Source organism: Lycium ferocissimum, chromosome 12, assembly GCF_029784015.1.
Source record: "Lycium ferocissimum isolate CSIRO_LF1 chromosome 12, AGI_CSIRO_Lferr_CH_V1, whole genome shotgun sequence".
NCBI lineage: Eukaryota > Viridiplantae > Streptophyta > Magnoliopsida > Solanales > Solanaceae > Lycium > Lycium ferocissimum.
Genome location: NC_081353.1, coordinates 7763836 through 7784218, shown reverse-complemented (window position 1 = coordinate 7784218; position 20383 = coordinate 7763836). Strand labels below are relative to the sequence as shown.

Genomic DNA, 20383 nt, shown 5'->3' with positions numbered 1-20383 from the left:
CCAAATACCATAAATTCAACCCGAAATTTCGACTATCACCCAAGACCATCTGCTCACAAATCATATATGCAGACATACATAAAAACACGCTACGAACGCACTCGTGGCCTCGGAATTCCCAACGGAAGTCTCGTTGACCGAGTCAACCCCCGATACCTCAAAACTAACTTCCCAACCCAAGTCTCAAAATGCACCCGAGTGCATTGGGAACCGAACCGAATATACACATGAGTTCTAAAAGATCATTCGGACCTCTCGGAATCTACGGATTGCCGATAAAGGTCCGTTTACCCAAAAGTCAACTTTAGGTCAACCCTTTTTTGCTTTAAGCCCAAATTTCCCACAAAATCACCCAAATCATATCTAAAGACCTCGGAAAGCGTGTCAACGGACCCCTCGGGTCAAATGTGAGCTAAATAAGCTCGGGAAAGGATCAAAAGCATCGAAAAAGCAATAACGACCAAACGAGTCGGTACAGATCACCATTTTTTTTTTTTTGGTTAAAATGGAAAGTCTTTATAATACTTGGTTTCTTCTTTTTGTTATTATATTGCTTATGCTAAATTATTTCGTTTTGAATAGTTTTAGACCAATACTAGCCCTTTCCCCTTAAAAAATACTGTGATATACCTTGGTCAAAAACTCGAGCCGGCAAGACGGCAAAACATGTTTCTTTCACTTGACTTTGAAGTACGAAGAATGTCTACTTATTGTTACATTTGTCATCTTACAAAGTAAAATAGCCGCCCTACTTTTGGCAAAGTCAAAGAGTGACATTTCCACTATCTTGAATTTCAACACTGATCTCCCGATAATGGCTACCTCCAGCCCTTCAGACAACATCCTCCGCCACACCACCGTGTTCCTGTCGGAAACTCTTCTGCAGTCTGAACTCCGTCATCGCCTTTTCTCAGTGTTTCTTCAATCCTGTAAAGAAATGGATCTTGGACCCCTCAATCTTGAAGTTGAAACTATAGAAAATGCAGTTTCCACGTCCAGTTCTTCGATCAAATCTACCTCTCTCAGACTAGCTGAAAAGACCCTTCTTTCTTTATCTGAAAACCAATTTTCTTCTTTTTTATTATCTCTAGTTTATACTCTTCTACGCAGACCTGTAGATGCTGCTCTTAGTCTTCTTGATGTGTTTTACATTGATCCTTCCATTGCAAGACTGGAAATTGCACCTATTGTTTTTGAAGAGTTGTTTCTCATTCATCTCATTCCCATTGTTCAGTGGTATAATGATCAAAGGTCAAAAATTATGTCTTGTAGTATATCATTGTCATCTATGAGTGTAGAGCAAGCTTCTGAGTTGAAAGAATTGGAGAGAGAGTATGAAGAAATTCTCGATGAGAATTGTAGGGTTTTTGCTGGATATTTTAAAGAGGTTTTGCAAGCTAAAAATGGGGACAGGCTTATTGATCCGCCATCTCTAATTGTACTACAAAGGAATGAAAAAAGTGACTCTTTTGAGTTTAGCAAGGATGAGGAGATGATCAATGAAGAATTTGGACTGAAAAATGGACGGTATAATGTAATGCTTTACTATTATTATTATTAAGAATTCTACCTTAATTTAGTTTTGCTAAATACATTATATTTTCTTCATGTGTTGCTGCTTAGGTTTTGACTTCAGAAAGCAAATCAATTCTTGTGAATTAGAGAAACATTACTAACTCTAGTATCTCTCCAGATTTCATTTTTTTCTGATAGTGGAGTATCAAGTTACAGCATAGCTTTCTTTTTTCTACTGTAGTAAGCTTTTGGTTGTGAGCATTTAAGGGCTGTGATTTTTGAGTTGACAAATTGAGTCCTAAATCTAACTTTTGTTTTGAGTTCATCAATTTCTCTAACTGAGCATATGGCTATGAATTTTTTTTCCCTCTTAATTAATTTACACAAAAAGCTTCTTTGTCTGTACTGCACTAACATTTATTCAATTATATATTTCATTAAAATAAAAGTCCATTCTGTCTGCATTTCCTTGGTTGTGCATGATAGTTCATTTTATTGACTTTGTCAATCCCGAAAAATGAATGTAAATTGAAATTGAATTGTTCAATATGGTAGGACAATCTCAAAACGCTTAAAAGTCAGTATCGAACCTGCTAGATCAAAGACTTAGGTTACCTGGTATTTGGCCTCTTCTGTTTTTAGATTCTATTGCCAAAGAACTTACTAGTAATATATGCCTCTCAAAATCTGAATTTCTTGAACAAATTAGAAATATTAAATATTATTTTTGACGCTTTTCAGTAAATGGAAATATTCTACGAGTCCATTCTGATAAGTTGCATATACTTTAGCTTTCTATGACTCATTATTCTTGCATATTTCCGTGCAGCCAATATGGACTGATTCTGCTGAAGGAGACAAGTCGTTCAAATTAAATAAGAGTAGCAAAAATTTGTCCAAGTTTCCCTCATTTTATCCTGAGAGAGTTTCCCTGAAAGTTCTTACAAGCCAAAGATCATCAACAAAATCAAAGCCTTTAGGAAATTCCAATTTTGATTCAGACCACGAGCCTTGTTCAAGTGATGATTCCAATGATCGTTATTCCACAGCATCCAAAGAGGTAACCGATAATAACAATGACTAAGACTGATATACCTATACAGGTTGTTTTAGTTATTAAAGTGATCCTTGTGTCTTTTAGGATATGAACAAAAGAATGGCACTGCTCACCACAAGGCAGAGGCAGTATCTAAACGAAAAGCAGCCCATTTTGGGAGAATCTAGCTGGTACGTATAAAGAAAGCACTTGCTAGAATTTGACATTTTCTGGACATAATAGTTATATGACTTTATTGCTATATCAGCCATCCTTATCCTTCGATGGAAGACTATGATAATATGAAATCCAGTGGAAAGAATACACCTCCAAAGGATTTTGTTTGTCCCATAACTACAAATGTACTTGAAGATCCAGTGACTCTTGAGACTGGTCAGACATACGAAAGAAAGGCAATTCTAGAATGGCTGGAGAGGGGAAACACCACTTGTCCAATAACACGGCAGAAGCTACATAATACTCAACTACCAAAAACAAATTATGTACTCAAGCGCCTCATTGCAAGCTGGCAGGAACAGGACCAAAATTCAGCTCCTGTTCAAACGAAACTGAATAGGTGTGAGGCTGAATATCAACCACCAGCTCCTCGTAGTTCTTCAGATTGCACTATCAGTGAGCTTCGCCGTGCAATAACCAACCTCTGTACATCAGAGATTCTGAGAGAGTCTGAAATGGCAGTTCTTAAAATTGAGAAGTTCTGGAGAGAAGGTCAGATGGTTGATATTCAGACAATTCTCTCAAAACCTCCAGTTATCAATGGCTTTGTAGAGATCCTTTCCAATTCTGTTGATCCCCATGTTCTGATAGCAACAATATTTCTCCTCTCTGAGTTGGGCTCAAGAGATAATGGTGTCATCCAAACACTGACCAGAGTTGACACTGATGTAGAATTCATTGTTGCTCTTTTCCACAAGGGCTTACTGGAAGCTGTTGTTCTGATCTATCTCTTGAGGCCATTCATTGGAAATCTTGCAGAAATGGAATTGCTGGATTCTCTTCTAAAAGTTGTCATCAGTAGGGAGGAAGACTTGGTTAGCATGTTTATGAAGCCGAAAGCATGTGCAGTGCTTCTTCTAGGACATGTTCTTAGAAACACAGAGGACGAAAGAGCTTCCAAAATTGTCAAGAGGGTGACTTCGGAAAAAGTAGTTGAGGCTATATTAGGCAGCTTGGAAGCTGAATTAGTCGAAGAACAACTTTCAGCTGTGTTTATTTTGTTGAGAAGCATGCAACTTGATGGACGATGCAGGAATATGATAGCAGATAAAGCTGAATTAACTCACCTGTTAGGGAGCTTCGTTGAGTCGAACGATGCAGATAGGTTTGAGATTATCCAATTCCTATATGAACTGGTCCAGTTAAACAGGTATATAACTCTTACCTACATGAAATCCCAACTTCAAATCATTTCACTGACTATATTATTTCTGCAGAAGGACATTTAATGAGCAAGTGTTGCACATCATTAAGAATGAAGGTACCTATAGCTCAATGCACAGCCTCCTCATATACTTACAGACAGCTCTCCCTAATCAGTGTCCTGTTGTGGCTGGCCTACTTCTTCAACTTGATCTGCTTGTACGACCCTTATGTTATCATCCTCAACCAAGCTCTCTATGTTTCACATTCACATCTCATGTGAAATTCTTGAACTGCAGGCAGAACCAAGGAAAATGAGCATCTACAGAGAGGAAGCTGTGGATGTCCTAATTATGTGTCTCAGAAATTCAGATTATCCCGACTCTCAAATACGTGCTGCTGAGACACTTTTAGCGCTCCAAGGAAGGTTTTCCTATTCTGGTAAACCTCTTATCAGGGAGTTTCTACTTAAACGTGCAGGACTTCACCGGTCAGATAGTAATGTGGCAAAAAATGATATTCGATATCTGAATAATGATAGTCAAGAAACAACGGTCAGCTTCATTCCTATAAATGATGCAGTAGCATTCTTAAATCATGATACCAGAATGCAAAATACTAAACTTCAATCCTCTAAAACCCATTATAGGAAGAAGAGGAAGCTGCTAAGGACTGGGAGAGGAAAATGGCATTTTCTCTGGTCAGCTATGAATTCGGATTACTATTTGAGGCTTTAGCGGAGGGCCTGAAGAGTAAATCAGCTGATTTATTTTCTGCATGTCTTGTGTCTGCTACTTGGCTGGTATACATGCTGACCATTCTTCCAGACACTGGAATTAGAGGAGCAGCAAGAGTATGCTTACTCAAGCAGTTTGTATCAATATTTAAGTCTTCCAGGGACACAGAGACTAAAGCACTTTGCTTGCTTGCACTGAGGAGCTTTATTCGTGAGCCTGGTATGTGAGACATTCCATATCAGACATTTAATTATGAATGAATATGTTTAGTTATCAGTCAAGTTGATATGGAATTATTTGTCTATACATGATGTATCTTTGACATGTTAATGTGCTTTAGTTGGTCGTGGTATTATATCTAAGACATAATGTTTGTTATTGAAGAATATTCTCATTTATCATATGGTGAATTTCAGAAGGACTGCATTATCTAACAAACTATGTGAAGGATATACTTAAAGGCTTGAGAGAACTAAAGAAATCATCCACCATGGCTGTTGAAATTTTTAACCTTTTCTCAGAAGAGCGAGAATCTAGTGCTGTAAGTTTCTGGTATGTCCCAACATTAGTTTCCAACAATATTAACCACCCTAATCGTTCAAATTTTACTGGCATCAGGATATGTGGAATCATAAGGAAATTGCGCTGGTGGATTGCAGCATTAACGGTGAAGTCTCTTCAAATGTGTGCTTCAGAAATAAAGTTTTTTCCAGTCATACAGATGGAACTATAAAGGTTTGGCATCTAATTTATGCTATTTTCAGATAAACTCGCTTCATTGGTTCAATATGCTAGATTTTTCCTGCCTTGTAAAATAGAAAATCAATTACTATGTCTTTTATCACTGGTAAATAAGTTGTGCACAATAACCTTTTAGCTATGCTAAAGGAAAATAAGAGATCAGATGTATTATATATTAAGAGTGGTCTTAGTCTGCCCCATCATATCATGAGTACTGTTATTAGAACAATGTTTAGATAAAAGGACCTTGGTCAAGTTCAGTGTTACCAGTGCAATTGTAGAACAAAAGCTTGCAAGGTTGAGTTTGGTGGAAATTTTCCTTATTCTTGAAGGTATGGACAGTAAAAGCTAAAAGTTTACACCTCCTCCAAGAAATCCGAGATCATATGAAAGCAGTGACAAGCCTGGTGGTTCTACAATCAGCAGAAAAGTTGTACAGTGGTTCACTTGATAGAACTGTGAGGGTAAGATATACATCCCTTAAGAGTCGTAAATTATATGGTTTATCTCGCTAAACCCGGGTATACTGTCACTTGTAGGTATGGTCCATCCAGGATCAAGGAATAGAATGTGAAGAAATTCATGAAATGAAGGATCATGTCAATAACCTACTGGTTTCAAATAGCTTGTCATGCTTCATTCCTCAGGGAGCTGGCATTAAGGTCAGTTCTCCGTGGTCTTTTAAGTATAAAAAAAAGAATGTTCACTTCACACACATTGATTGATTAACATAAAATCAGCTTAAAACAAAAAACACTTTCCCCTTCTTTGAGTGGGACTAGTTTTATAGCAGAAATATTGCTGAACGTTGATAATCATCATATCATATCATATCATCATCATAATAATAATAATAATATATTAAAACTGGGAAGACTCCAAGCCAAAAGTTGAATTACGAAAAAGCCCACAAAAGTTGATTGACCTTGAAATTTTTTTATAATAATAAATAATACTAGATAAGATTAAAGTACATTCATAATATATTATGTTAGTTGATGTACTTAGTTGCTTGCTTTTTAATTTAATGATAAAAGTCTCAACGTGGCTCTTCGATGGGGAGTTACAATGTTGAAATTCATGTATCTATTTTTTCTTTTATCTTATTTTTAATAGCCTACAAAGTCTCTAAATACAATTCATCAACTTTTCCTCTTCCCCATAATTGTTTCTTTAATAGATACATTAATATTTATTTATGTGCTCTTTCAAGACATGAAAAAATTGAAAAGACAAACTTTTCGTTTTCAAAGTTCCTCCTATATATTCATTTTTTCAGACTACAATAATGCAAAGAATACTAAAAGCAATAACAATAGTGAAGAGTCCTCAAGCTCTCATGATAAATCCATTTAAGAAGTCTGTTTTTGTCTTCAAACAGGTCTCTTTTTTTTTTCTTTTGTAATATTAAATTTAAATTTTTGATGAACTTTTTGTTCTCTTATAACTAACACGATTCTTTTTTCCACGATTGTTAAAGTAAAGCTATATATGAGATCTTGAAAAAATCTGCATATTTGAAATTAAAGTTCTTTGTTGTTTAGTGTATTTTTGTTCTCTCTTATGCAACAAAAATACTCTCTCTTGACATTTTTTTTTAGCTTTTTGAAGAACTTATAGAAAAAGAGTATATGAGGCAACCAGAGATTAATAGCCTGTTTGGCCAAACTTCTAAAAACAGCTTATTTTAAAAAGTACTTTTCAAAAAAGTACTTTTGGCTAAAAGCAGTTTGTGTTTGGCCAATTAATTTAAAAAGTACTTTTGAGCAGCAATTAGTGTTTGGCCAAGCTTTTAAAAAGTGCTTCTATGTGTATTTTTCTCAAAAGTACTTTTCAAAAAAGTGCTTTTGGGCAAAAGCTATTTTTTTTAGCTTCTGAAAAGCTGCTTCTGCTACTCCCTAAAAGCACTTATTTTCTCCCAAAAGCCTGGTCAAACTCCTCACTTTTTTAAAATAAGCACTTATTGAAAGAATAAGTACTTATTGTACTCAATATGAAAACAAAAAAAAATAAAAAATCAAAAGGTCGTTTTATTCAAAACCCCAATTGTTACATCCTTTCTCTTCCACTTCGCACCTCGGAACGCACCCTTCTTGTAGAGATAAACACGCTTTCCTTTTTTTTTTTTTTTTTCCATTCCATCTCAATATGAGTGGATGTATTCCATAGATCAAACAATTCAGTACACAAAAAAGAGGAGATAAGTCGCCTCAACCTACTAAATGGAACAGGCTCCATTTGTACAAGAAGTAGGATTTCAATTTAGCTCTCAAAAATATTATGTGCAGAGGGGTTATATATCTCCCCTAAAAACTATGTACATATCAAGGAACATCAAAGGAAAAAATTCTATCCAAGTTCCTATCAATGGAGAAAGTATTTCTGGATTCTTTCAATCTGATAGAGGGATATTGCATCCTATCCAAATTAAGCTCTCCCCTAGCTCCTTCAGGAAGTTGCTGGGGATTGTCAAACCAAGATGTACCCCTAATCTGTGTAGCATGATTAGCCAGAATATCTGCAACTTTATTCCCCTCTCTATAGCAGTGTTGAATTGTGAATATGTCCAGGAGGTTCAGTCTTCTCTTTATATCTTGAATAGCATCATATAGGTTCCAAGGGGGAGGATATTTATTCAAGATCCAATCTATAAGTAATTGGGAGTCACTCTCAATTTCGACCTTCTTCCAACGATATTCAAGGCACCAGTCAATCCCTATTTGCAAAGCCACTGTTTCAGCGAAGTTATTGGTTTCTAAGCCAAGATGTGCACTGCAAGCTTTTATCAATTTTCCTTGTGAGTTTCTAATGATTCCTCCACCACCACTTGGACCAGGATTCCCTTTAGAACTTCCATCAGTGTTTAGTTTGACAAATTCCAAGGCATGAGGTGACCATTTAACAGTAGTCAGGGTCATAGTAGGTCTGGCATTTTGAATGAGATCCCATATGTGATTACATTGCAGAAAAGAGGGAATTTGTTTGAAATTTTTGTGGGCAATCATGATGAACTGTTGTAGGTGTTGTTTATGATGTTAATGGTGGTCATTATCTTGTTATCGAACCTACTGCTGCATCTAGCTTTCCAAATTTGCCAAACAATAATAGCAAGCAGAATTTGTAAAACCATTTTCACAATAGGAGTTTTTCCTTCTATAGTCCACCATCTAAGCATCATCTGTCTAATGGTAGTGGCCCCATTAAGGAAACCCATTCTGTTATTGAAATGTCTCCAAACAGTTCTACCAATGTCGCTATTCACAAAAAGATGTTCAGCTTCTTCTTGTTTGAAATCAGAGTGGCAACATGAACATTTGGATGGTATAGCAATCCCAAATTTCAAAATACTTTTATCTATTGGAATCTTGTGTTTCAGAAGTCTCCAGAGGAAAAAAGATAACTTGAATGGTTCATATTTGTGCCAAATCATTTTACTCACTAAGGATTGAACCTGATGAGTCCTGATAATCTCCCAGGCTAAACTGCAGCTGAAATTTCCATCTGAGGATGGCATCCAAATAGGTTGATCTTGGTGCTCAGGAGAATGGATCATAATCTTTATAATATGTTGAACCATCTGTATAGGAAGATGCTGGAAAAGTTTGATAGTGTTCCACCTTCCTGCATCAATAAAGGATGAAACATGAATTTTAATAGAAGTTGATGCATTGCCATAGATAGATAGCTTACCTTTTCCAGACAAGTTGTCCCACCAAAAGTTAGAGTCTTCTTTATTGACCTTCCATAGGATATGGTGATCAACTCCGTCTCTGATTTTCATAAGTCTCCTCCAGTTTTGTGATTGGTTGTAGTTGAATTTTCTAGCCATAGGGTGTATCCTTCTACAATATTTTCCTTTAAGGAAATCAGTCCAAAGGGACTGTTTGGTCCTGAAGGTCCACCATAACTTGGCTCCAAAATTATTAGTGATCTCATGGAGTGGTCTAATGCCTATACCCCCTTCCAAAGTAGGATGACATAATGTTTCCCATTTAGCCCAATGGTACTTCTGCTTACCATCAATGTTAGCCCATAAAAAATTAGAAGCAAGAAATCAGTAAAGTAAGAAATTCTTTTTCTTAGAAACAATGTCAGCAAAGTAAGAAATTCTTTTTCTTCCTACAAATAGGGGCAACCAAGATAGGTAATTGGAAACTCTTTTCTTTGAAAATTAAGGCATCTAGCAACAATATTTCTCCTTTTAGAAGACATAGAATTATCAGTCAGGAAACAACGTTTATTTCTATTAATCTTCTGTCCAGAGTTGGATTCATACTCAGTCAAGCATTTCATAATAAGATTTAGGGTGTAAGTCTTACCTGAACAGAAAATGAGAAGGTCATCAGCATAGGATAAATGATTAATCTGGGGGCCTTCTTTTATCATATAGAAACCAATGAATCTAGGATCTTGGTACATCATGTTCAAGTTCCTAGTTAAAGCTTCAGCAGCAATAATGAACAAATAAGGAGAAATGGGATCACCTTGTTTAACTCCCCTTTGGGACTTGAAAAAACCATTTCTCCTTCCATTAATAGTAATTGAATACCACATGTTAGAAATCAGGTTCCAAATAATATGAATCCAACTCTCAGAAAAACCCATTTTCCTCATTACAGCACAGAGAAGTTGCCAGGATAGCCTATCATAAGCTTTATTCATGTCTAGTTTGATAGCAATATTTCCTCCTTTGTTAGGCTTCTTGATATCATGAATAATCTCTTGTGCTAACAGAACATTCTCTCCTATTGATCTACCTTTAACAAAACCAGATTGGTCTTGAGAAATTATTTTGGGGATAACTCTAGCAAGTCTCTCATTGATGACTTTGGATACAATTTTTTGAGACACGTTACTAAGGCTGATAGGCCTAAATTCAGAGAAAGATTGGGGGGCATCAACCTTAGGAACTAAAATCAAACAAGTAGAAGTAAATAATTTAGGTATAGGAATACCAGCAAAAACAGCTTTAACCATTTCAAATAAGTCTGGTCCTACTATGTCCCATGCTTTTTGAAAAAGACAATCAGTAAAACCATCAGGGCCTGGTGAACTGTTGGGATCAGAGTTAAAGACTGCATTTTTCACCTCTTCTAGAGTAATTTCTTGCAATAAAAGATCATTATCATTAGAATCAATTAAAGTAGGGATATTATCTAGCACCTGCAGATCAATGTAGTATTGGTCCTGAGTGAAGAGTTGTTGATAGAATTGGACTGCAGCCTCAGCAATCTGCTCCTCATTATCAATCCAGTCATCGTCCACTTTGATTCTTTCAATCTTAAGATATTTCCTCCTGCCTCTAACAATATTGTTGAAGTATTTTGTATTTTCATCTCCTTCAAGATGCCGTTTAAGGTTGGCCTTTTGTCTCCAAAATGAATCAACCATTTTATGGTGTCTTATCAGCTCAGCTTTAGCTTTGTTCAAAGCCATCCTGTCAGATTGATCCATTGTGTAAGAGTATTGATCTTCAAGGGATTTAACTTGATCTTCCATGATTGTGACATGTTCAAAGATTTCACCTATTTTAGATCTAGACCATTCACCCAGGGCTTTGCTAGTTCTTTTCAATTTCTGTTGGAGTTTCCAGAATATATTACCAGAAATATCATCCTCCCACTGCTCTTTCACAATATTAAGAAAATCCTCCTGTTCGGCCCAAAAATTTAGAAATTTGAAGTATCTTATAGCATTCATCTCATCAGTCATCATATTAATCAATAAGGGACAGTGATCAGAGCTATATCTAGCCAAATGTAGTATGGAGGTTTTGGAGAAACATTCTTCCCATTCCTCATTAGCCAGGACCCTATCCAACCTCTTCCATATGATATCCTGTTCCTTTCTTTCATTGCACCATGTATATTTGCTTCCAGAATATCCCATATCAGACAGACCACAATCATTTATGCATTCAATGAAAGGAATGCAAGCCCTCCCAGTTTTTCATCACCATTGAGAATTCTATTAAAGTCACCACAAACTGCCCATGGAGAGTTTAAAGTGGTTGCAAAAACTCGCATGTACTTCCATAAGTCTTCCCTTCCAGAGGACCTTGACTTAGCATAGACCACTGAGATATAAAATTCTTTCCCGGCTTTATTGTCCATAATCTTACAGTTAACCATCTGATCTTCATTGGCAAATACATTACAAGTAATAGAAGAGTTCCAAAAAAGCCAGATTTTGTTACTACTATTGGCAAAACAATCAATCATATTGAGCTTAATTTTGAAACTAATAATTTTGTCCTCCTTAATGAAAGGTTCTTGTACAGCTAAAAAGGAGATTTTGTATTGAGTAATAAGGAAGTTTAACCTTTCAGTAGCCGCTTGGGACTTCATGCCGCTTATATTCCAGATTAGAGCACTAATCATTAAGATTGCTGGAAGAGGCATTTTGTGATTTCTTCCTTTGACTCCTTGTGATAGGTGATTCTCTAATTCTCCTCTCATTTTTAGTTTTTTTTTATGCCTCTTGGTGATGGATCTCCTAGTTTGGAAATAGTTTCCCATTCTTTCTGCATATTCTCCATCTCTTAATCCTGGATATCAAAGTCTTGATCCTCCTGATCTTCCTCTTCACTAGATGATACTTCTGAAACTTCCTCTTCTTCAGTAGTAGAGTCGTCATTCCATTCATCCTTGTTGATATTTTCATTGAAAATCTTCTCCTTAGCTGCGTCTATGGATAAGAAGGAGGAACACCTTAAACAGAATCAACAGAAAGAGGGGCAAAACAAGAAGATATCTTTATCCCAGTCTCAAACAAAGAATACCATTATTTCCCCTAAAAAATTTGATAGTTTAAGGATTGAGAAGGAAATGTTGGATTCTGTCAGTAAAGAAGATAAATCTACCAGTGGTGCTAAGCGGAATAACCTAGAAAATGTTGACGCTAGATAAATGCGCTTTGACATCTTCTTAACCCGAAATAGCTGGGGAGTTATTCAATATATTTTGTCGAGGACATGGGACAAACAGACGAACATATCTTTGTTTTATTCTCTTAGACAAATTTGAAAATATTAGACTGGTCGTATTTGGTTTGACTATTTCCTTGCTAATTCATTTGTTGTTGTTGTTGTTTTTTTTTTTTTTGCTGTTGAATACCACTAATATATTCTAATTTATTGAAGGATATATAACTGTAGAAAATAAAAAGGGTCAGCTAAGAATATTGGTGTGATCAAGATAATGGGAATTACTGTATGTAATTGCAATAACAGAGAATGTTTGTCAATTTCCGAAGTAGCGTTCATTAGTTATCCTTATTGTTTTTCTAGGTTTCAGTAATAGTTAAGTTATGAGCCTTTTACAATTAAAACTTGGATTGGTTTCGGATGTTACTATCCATCCTTTTGACATTAATATTACATTGTTATGGATTTCAAACAATTGATGCCGAGTTTATACTTTCTACTTTTAAATTTTTGTTCCTCATGATTACATTCCTGTTTTAATAATATGATTTACATTGTATGTACTACCTACCATGGGACACACGTGTCCAGAGACTAGTGAGTTTAATCTGTATGAAGCCTAAGAATCAGTGGAGGTTGTTAATTCAACTGTATCTTGTATTCCAAAATCAGGTGCATTTATGGAATGGATCAACCAAACTTTTAAATCAACAGAAATATGCAAAATGCTCGACTCTTGTTAAAGGAAAACTCTATTGTGGATGTCTTGATAACAGCATTCAGGTAAAAGATTTTGCCTTTGAGATTTACTATGAGAAAGATACCTAGTATTGATACATAGTTTTTGTTCAATTATAGGATATTGATTTGCCAACCGGAACAATTAATTCAATTCAAAGCGGCTCAAGAAAATTATTAGGGAAATCAAGTCCCATTTATGCCCTACAAGTTCATGATGGACTATTATTTTCAGCTGGTACTTCCTTGGATGGAGCAGCTGTGAAGGTATTGTGTATGGACAAGCACATGATAGACAGTTATTCACCAATTTAGTTTTTAATCTCTGCATTAGATGCATCATGCTTCTTCACAATAATGACCATGCATTTTCTCCAAAATAGTCATTACTATTGAACATTTTTATTACATTAACATTTAAATATACTCATTAATCTTTTCTTTTTTGGTAAAAAAGATATGGAATACTGCAAATTACAGTATGGTTGGATCATTGCAATCCACGTTAGAAATCCGCGCAATGGCCATCAGTTCAGAGCTGATCTATTTAGGGGGGAAAGGAGGGATTGTGGAAGCCTGGTGTAGAAAGAAACATGATAGAGTGGAAGCACTACAAACTGGTACAAATGGTAAAGTTATTTGCATGGCTCTTGATGCTAATGAAGAGACTTTGGTTATTGGAACATCTGATGGCAGAATTCAGGTAGACTTCTGCTCTTTTTTCTCTTGAATCAGTATCTTATAGTCATCCTTCACTAAAATACATTCTGGTTTTCTGTAGGCTTGGAGGCTGGGTTGAAGTAAGATGGTGTAATTAGCTGGTTTTAGAGTTGATCGATGGAGATCAGAAAATATTTATCAACATTCTTTTCAAGAAATAAGCAATGGAAATGTCCATACCCCATATCAACAATGTTACTAAAATTTGTACATAGTTGAATTCATTACATCAATAAACTCTTGGGCTTGATCTCAACTTTCTGTTGTTAAGTTTGTCAATAGGAAATCCGGACAGCCGAAAGATTATCAATATTAAAGTCAAACCGCGTGGATCTTCAGAACAAGTTCATTACTGTACTAAAATAAGCTTAATCCCCGTAACTCAACTTTCATGTGATGATGTTACCTACACTAAGATATTGTGCACAACCTAGGAAAACTATAAGAGAACATGTATTCAGTTTTTCCCAATATAAGAGAATTGTAACATTCCACTATCGATATTAAACCAGCAATAGCTCAAATACCAGTAAGGGTTTGCTGATCACGACAAAGGTGATGAAATTAGTTATCTACTTCTGCAAAGGCTTGATCACAACCTACCAATTGTCACAAAGGCTCTGCATAGTAAGGTGAGAGCAAACGTAGAAGATACTAAGGTCTAAAAATGCCAAGTATTTAAATGGAAAGGAGGAAGTACTTTAAATGTCAAAACAATTCTGTGAAGTGAAGCTGCCCATTAAAACTGCAGCTTTCCTTTACCCTTATAGTGGCAATTCTTCTGGAACAGCCTTGGATTCAAGATACAAATGTCGTGATCGCAGCTTCACTCAGACGGTTAGAACTTCAAATGCCGGAGGGAGTAGAGTTCGTCCCGGCAAAAAGTTTCGAAGAATGGAATGTCCGGTAGTGGCATAGGCAAGGCGGATTTATGGCTTCAAAAAAAAAAAAAAAACACTTACAGTGAAGATGGAGGAATAATCGATAGATGAAGTGAGCAGAAGGAATGAGCAAGGGATTGTTTAACCATATAAGATTACAGGGAAAGAAATTCGTACCAAATGGTCGCAAGTCAAAATCATTCGAGGTAATTTTTGATTCTGTGAATGTTTTTTTTCTGAGGAAATTTCTACATTTATTGCAGGAGCAAAAGGAAAGTGGATCCCAGCAAGAAATGAGTTCGGAAGCAAGGGAAGATTACAAAGTTATCCGGAGGACTTAGAAAACACGTGCTACACTTTTTTTTCCCTTCGTCCAGTTTTTATCCCTGAAAACAAAGAAATGATTTTTCTGGCAAGGTTTTTAATGAGGCAGCAACAAACATGTTACTTTGGACGGGAAGTCAGATTTATTGGTCATCATTGATAACAAGAAGTTACAAATGGCCTCAAAAAGCTTTCGAGATGATTGGCCGCAAGAATTTTGAAATTCAAAAGCTGGAGCAACTATATTAAAGTTAGATATTGTAATAACTAGGGAATGTGGGCCAGATGCTAAGCTGGTTAGTCGAAGGTTGCACTATTCTTATGGATTTGTTTCATAAAGTTTGATTTATAGCAAAAAGAGTATTGTATCAGTCAAATAGACTTTTTTCTCTTCAAGCAGAACTTCGATTGAGAGTTATACATACTATCGTGCCCCATTTTCCTCGCTGAAGACGGGTTTCAACATGTGACAACTCTTTTAGCAGATTTAAAAAAGAAGAGTCGCCACGTAACGAATTCAGGAGCATCAGGGCCCCATTTACAACTACTAATGCAAATAACTCTATTTAAAACTAGTATGCGTAACTAAAGATCGGGTAAGGGTTCAAATTACCTCAAAATGAAGGTGTTAAGCACCTTTCGAGGTCCACAAATGTGGGTCTCGGCCGGATTTAAAATTATGTGGGATTAAGCGTTAAAGCATGAAGAATTAGTTAAACTACTCAAGTGATTAAGCAAACTAATTATTTATCTAATTGTTCTAGGCGAGAGAATAGAAAAAAGAGTAAAATAATTTAAGTACTATATTTGAATCTATATAATATAAGAAAAAGAAAGAAAGAACATTTGATCAAACAGGATTTGACTCTGTGAAATAAGGACAGTTAGATTCATGCCATATAAATACCTTTTTTTTTTTTTTTTTTTTTTACCTTTGAAAATAACACACAACTTTAACATGCAAATGATAATTTGGAAGGAAAACAAGTATAAACTAACTACTCCAAACAAGCAAGATGAAAGAAAAGGCAAACAAGCATAATTATAATATTAGAAGAATAATGGACACAAGCATAATTATAATATTAGAAGAATAATGGACAGAGGAACTAACCTTGTTTGCGAAACATCAAATTAATTATGAATACCAAAAAATATTCAAAATGTCGAGTCACGAATAATAATGGTAGTCTACAAGCGCTAAGCCTCCAAACGTCATGTACCAAAAAATCAATCCTTTAATCATTCTTTATTTTTTTCTCATAGTGTGTTCTAGCCAATCCCTATGAATTTTAACATCTCGCAAAAGAAAAGAAATGATCAGTAAAATGTGCCACCTTAACTTCGGTGGGGAATTCAATATAAGGGACTGAAATAAATAATAAATTAACAATATATAAATTTAAAGTTAAGACTAGGAGAATGTGGGATTAGTACATGACAAGGCTGAAAACGGGTCCAATGTGATGCTACTCCCCTCTATTCTATTTTGGTATGATCCACTCTCTTAAACACCTTTAAACGAGACGAAAAGAATTCTTTAAAAATGTCCAAGAGTACTAAATAAAATGTTTAAGCATTTAGGAAAGCTATGTGAAGCTTAAAAATGTTTTGATGTTTTGATTGTATGATAGCATGTCAAAATTTAGCATAGTAGTAAAAGTTGTCAAGTTTTGAGACTTTTAAAAGAGTGACACATGAAATTAGGAAGGAGGGAGTAACGGGTTGCTTTATTGTTTTTGTAAAGCTATATGTGCGCTTCATACAAGAAGTCAGCTATAGCCGGTCTTTTTCATCATTTCCCAACGTACCTGAGGCCCCACTTGGGGTGACGATTCCACTTGCTTTGTCTCGTTTGCAGGTTATGGTTGAACTCCAAGCGACGCCACTCCATTGTATTGTACATGTAAAAAATATTCAAAGGGGTGAGAGTATGTTAGTTCTTAATGTTTAACTAATCAAAAGAAATATTAAAATAATAAAATAATAAATATTCTTGATCGAAGTAATAAAAAAAGATGGTGAACATAAAGAATCATCACTTATCTAGGGATGTGCTTACATATCTAGATGCCCATGTCACACAGCTTACAAGATTACACTCCAAGATAACTAGCAGCACGTGTATATATATATATATATATATATATATATATATATATATATATATACTAGTTATGTGAGGCCCGTCTTGGCCCAAACTCAATATAAAAGCGAGATATTTTAACTAAAGAAATATAATTTGTGTTAGTACAAGTGTACAATAACAACAACAACCATATACCCATTGTAGTCCACAAGTGGGTAGTTATATAAAAGTAAAATTTTCTTGATGAAATTATTTAATTCAAATCAAATTTGAAACCAGAATTTGACATTATAACTTATGTATCCTAATTTTCTGAAGTTATTTAATTCTAAATAAATAATCTATACATAGTTAATGAACTTTTAAGACAAATACATAATTTAACTTGTGCGAGATGGAGTCACTCCTCTCTTAATTAGGGATTAGGGGTTCGAACATGGATATGAAAAAAAATCTTTGGAGGAAGCGCTCCCCCGAATAGGCGCGATGCGGTGCGAATTATCCGGATTAATTGGGCTCAAATGCGGATATCGAGCACCAATCGAAAATCAAAGAACGTGAAAAATGAGGTAGGGGGTTCGATAGCTTTTGAAAAGTAGACTTTAAAAACAAAAACAAAAAAATTGACATAAATAAATAAGATTAGGACCTAAAAGTAATTAATTAAAAAGTTTTAAAAAAATTTGAAAATTATTGTAAGGACTACAAAAGTCCCGTGCTCGATAAATTTTTAAAAAGTAGACTTTTAAAAACAAAAAACAAAAAAATTGACTTAAATAAATAAAATTAGGACATAAAAGTAATTAATGAAATTTTTTTTAAAAATTTGGGAAATTATTGTGAGGACTACAAAAGTCCTCACATTCCCTCTTATATATAATAGTAATAATATATTGTATACTAAAAAATAATCTTACGAAAATTGAATTAGATGAATAGAAAAAGTTTACATGCGTAAGATAAGATATGACAGTGGGACCCATATATTTTACTTTTCCAAAACCAGCAAAATCCTTGGCAAAGCTGAGCTACAACATGCGTCCAACTTTGTGGTTGGCAAGTCTAGTTAAAAAGCAACCATGGACGACAAAACTCCTTTCATTCTCCCTTATTATTATGTAAAATAACTAGTGGCGGGACGCCCGTGCTAAGCCCGGGCCCAAACTCAAAAATGAAAGCTTTAATTAGTAAATATATAATTTTTGTCATATTTTTCTATTGTATTATTAGTTAATCATGTCTTATTGATAAGATTTCATAATTATTCAAGTTTTTAATTACATAATTGAAATTTTTTTCGAAGAAGAAACTATTTATGTGGGAGTAGTTTTGGTAGGAAAATTAGCAAATACAAAAAAAAAAAAAAAAAAAAAAAAAAAAAATCGATAATCTATATGGTAACTTGGAAAATATTTTAGCATTTATGAATTTGTGAGCATATAATTTCATTATTCAAAGATAAAAATATAATTTTTTGGTATTTATTAAGTTTTCATTCATAATTTCGTGTCGCAAGGTTTTATGGCTAAATGGTGCGATGTAACTTTAGTTTTAGACAAAATTCAAGAACAAAACTGAGTGTATCAAAATGAACCTTAAGAATCATTTTTGTTCTTAATCTATACTTTATGCTTAATAAAATTAATTCTCAGTTAACAAATAAAAGATTCAAAAGATAATTTGATCCTGATAACATTACTTTCCTTTCAATACTATATGGCATCGGTCAATAATTTCTACTTTCAATATTTGTAAATATCATAGATTCTTCAAAGACGTTGTAAAAATGTCAATTAAAAATTTCTATATAATTAAGAAAAAAGAAGTTCAGCAAAAAAATTATTTTATAAGAATCGTACTTTTTTCAATAAGAATAAAATATGATCCAACACAAGCACTGAAATTCAGGTTAATTTTAACCCCTTGTTCTTTCCTTTTCTTCACCCCTAGTGTAATTACACAACCTCTTTCATAAGAAAAACAAGATTTAATACCAACTCTAAGACAGAAGAAAGAAGAAAAAATTGAAAAAAGAAGACGCGTGCATCCAAAGGAAAAAGTTCTCCAAAATCATAACTGAAACATATTGTTCGTTTTGTTTTTGTGAAGAACACGTATCTGATTTCAAATATTTGCTTTCGACTTTTTTTATTAACCCATCTTTAAAGAAAAACATGAAGTGAGGTGTGCATGCATCGAGAAATTAGTGGTAGATGAAATAAATATTTCAAAATTACGTCGTAAAAAGCTCACACTTAATAAAATTTAAATTAGCATGTTCCTAATATATAAAAGCAAAACTTCATTTTATCATCTAATATTTTTACTTTCATTGTTGACGGAATTATTTATTTTATTATGTGTGTGTGTGTATATATATATATATCTTGAATTTCACCGTATTAACAAAAACTCATGTTTTCGTCTGCTATAATCATCTAACTAATACACCAAAAAATTCAATGACTTCTAATTTGGACTATAATATTTGTGTAACCTAAGTTTAGAATCTTTAAACAAATTAACCTAATAATCTTTTAAGGATATTACTAAATAATAACTCAAGTAAATATATAGGGCATGTTTGGTAAGGATGAAACAACTTTTCAGAAGATATTTTTTAAGTTTCTCATGTTTGGTTTATCAAATATTTTTGAAAAACATTTTCCCTAAGAAAACAAGTTCCTTAAAAATAAAAAAAAATTACTTTCCCATGAAAGTAAAAAAAAAAATAAAAAAAATTCATATGATATTCCACATCTCCAGCCTCCAACACATCCTATGTCCACCCCACCCCACTCCACCCCACTTCCACCATCTCCACACCCCTATCCCCACGTGACATTCACATCCACATAGTCTTTGTCTATATTATATACACATATTTTAACTTACCAAACATCAGAAAATACATAAGAAATTTATTTATTTTTCTAAAAAACAATTTTTAGGAAAATATTTTCCTCAAAAAAAATATTTCTCTTCGTACCAAATACACCCATAGAGTAAAGTAGTTTAAAACAATACCTGAAAATGTGACTTCAAAGTGGTCTAAATTTTATTATAATGACAAAAAATGTAAAATGTAACCTAATAAGACCAAAAAGAGATCCACCAAAAATTCCCACTACACTACACGCTTTATAAAAGTCCACGTAGGAATATAGTCTTTAAAGCCGAATAAGGGCAAAAGTGAAAAGTGAGAGTGTGCAGGGAAAAGGATCTGCAGTAGCCACGTGTAGGCTATAGCAACTTCACAGAATCAGACAACAAAATAACGAAAATACCCCTGTGAGG

General features: G+C 34.4%; 1 protein-coding gene across 2 annotated transcripts; it reads left to right on the top strand.

Moving 5' to 3' along the window:
* Positions 1–813: 813 nt before the first annotated feature.
* LOC132039766 (putative E3 ubiquitin-protein ligase LIN-1) lies at positions 814–14048 on the top strand. 2 transcript variants are annotated; one of them, XM_059430283.1, is made up of 15 exons: positions 814–1534; positions 2345–2575; positions 2657–2742; positions 2820–3893; positions 4006–4150; positions 4231–4485; positions 4581–4887; positions 5085–5209; positions 5287–5403; positions 5742–5873; positions 5949–6071; positions 13007–13117; positions 13193–13339; positions 13530–13775; positions 13854–14048. In XM_059430283.1, the coding sequence occupies exons 1-15, from the start codon at positions 815–817 to the stop codon at positions 13869–13871; spliced, it is 3837 nt and encodes a 1278-aa protein (XP_059286266.1). In that variant the 5' UTR covers position 814; the 3' UTR covers positions 13872–14048. The 2 variants fall into 2 exon arrangements, with proteins under 2 accessions (XP_059286266.1, XP_059286267.1); XM_059430284.1 differs by lacking the exons at positions 5742–5873; positions 5949–6071 and having other exon boundaries at positions 2820–3938.
* The last annotated feature ends 6335 nt before the right edge of the window (positions 14049–20383 follow it).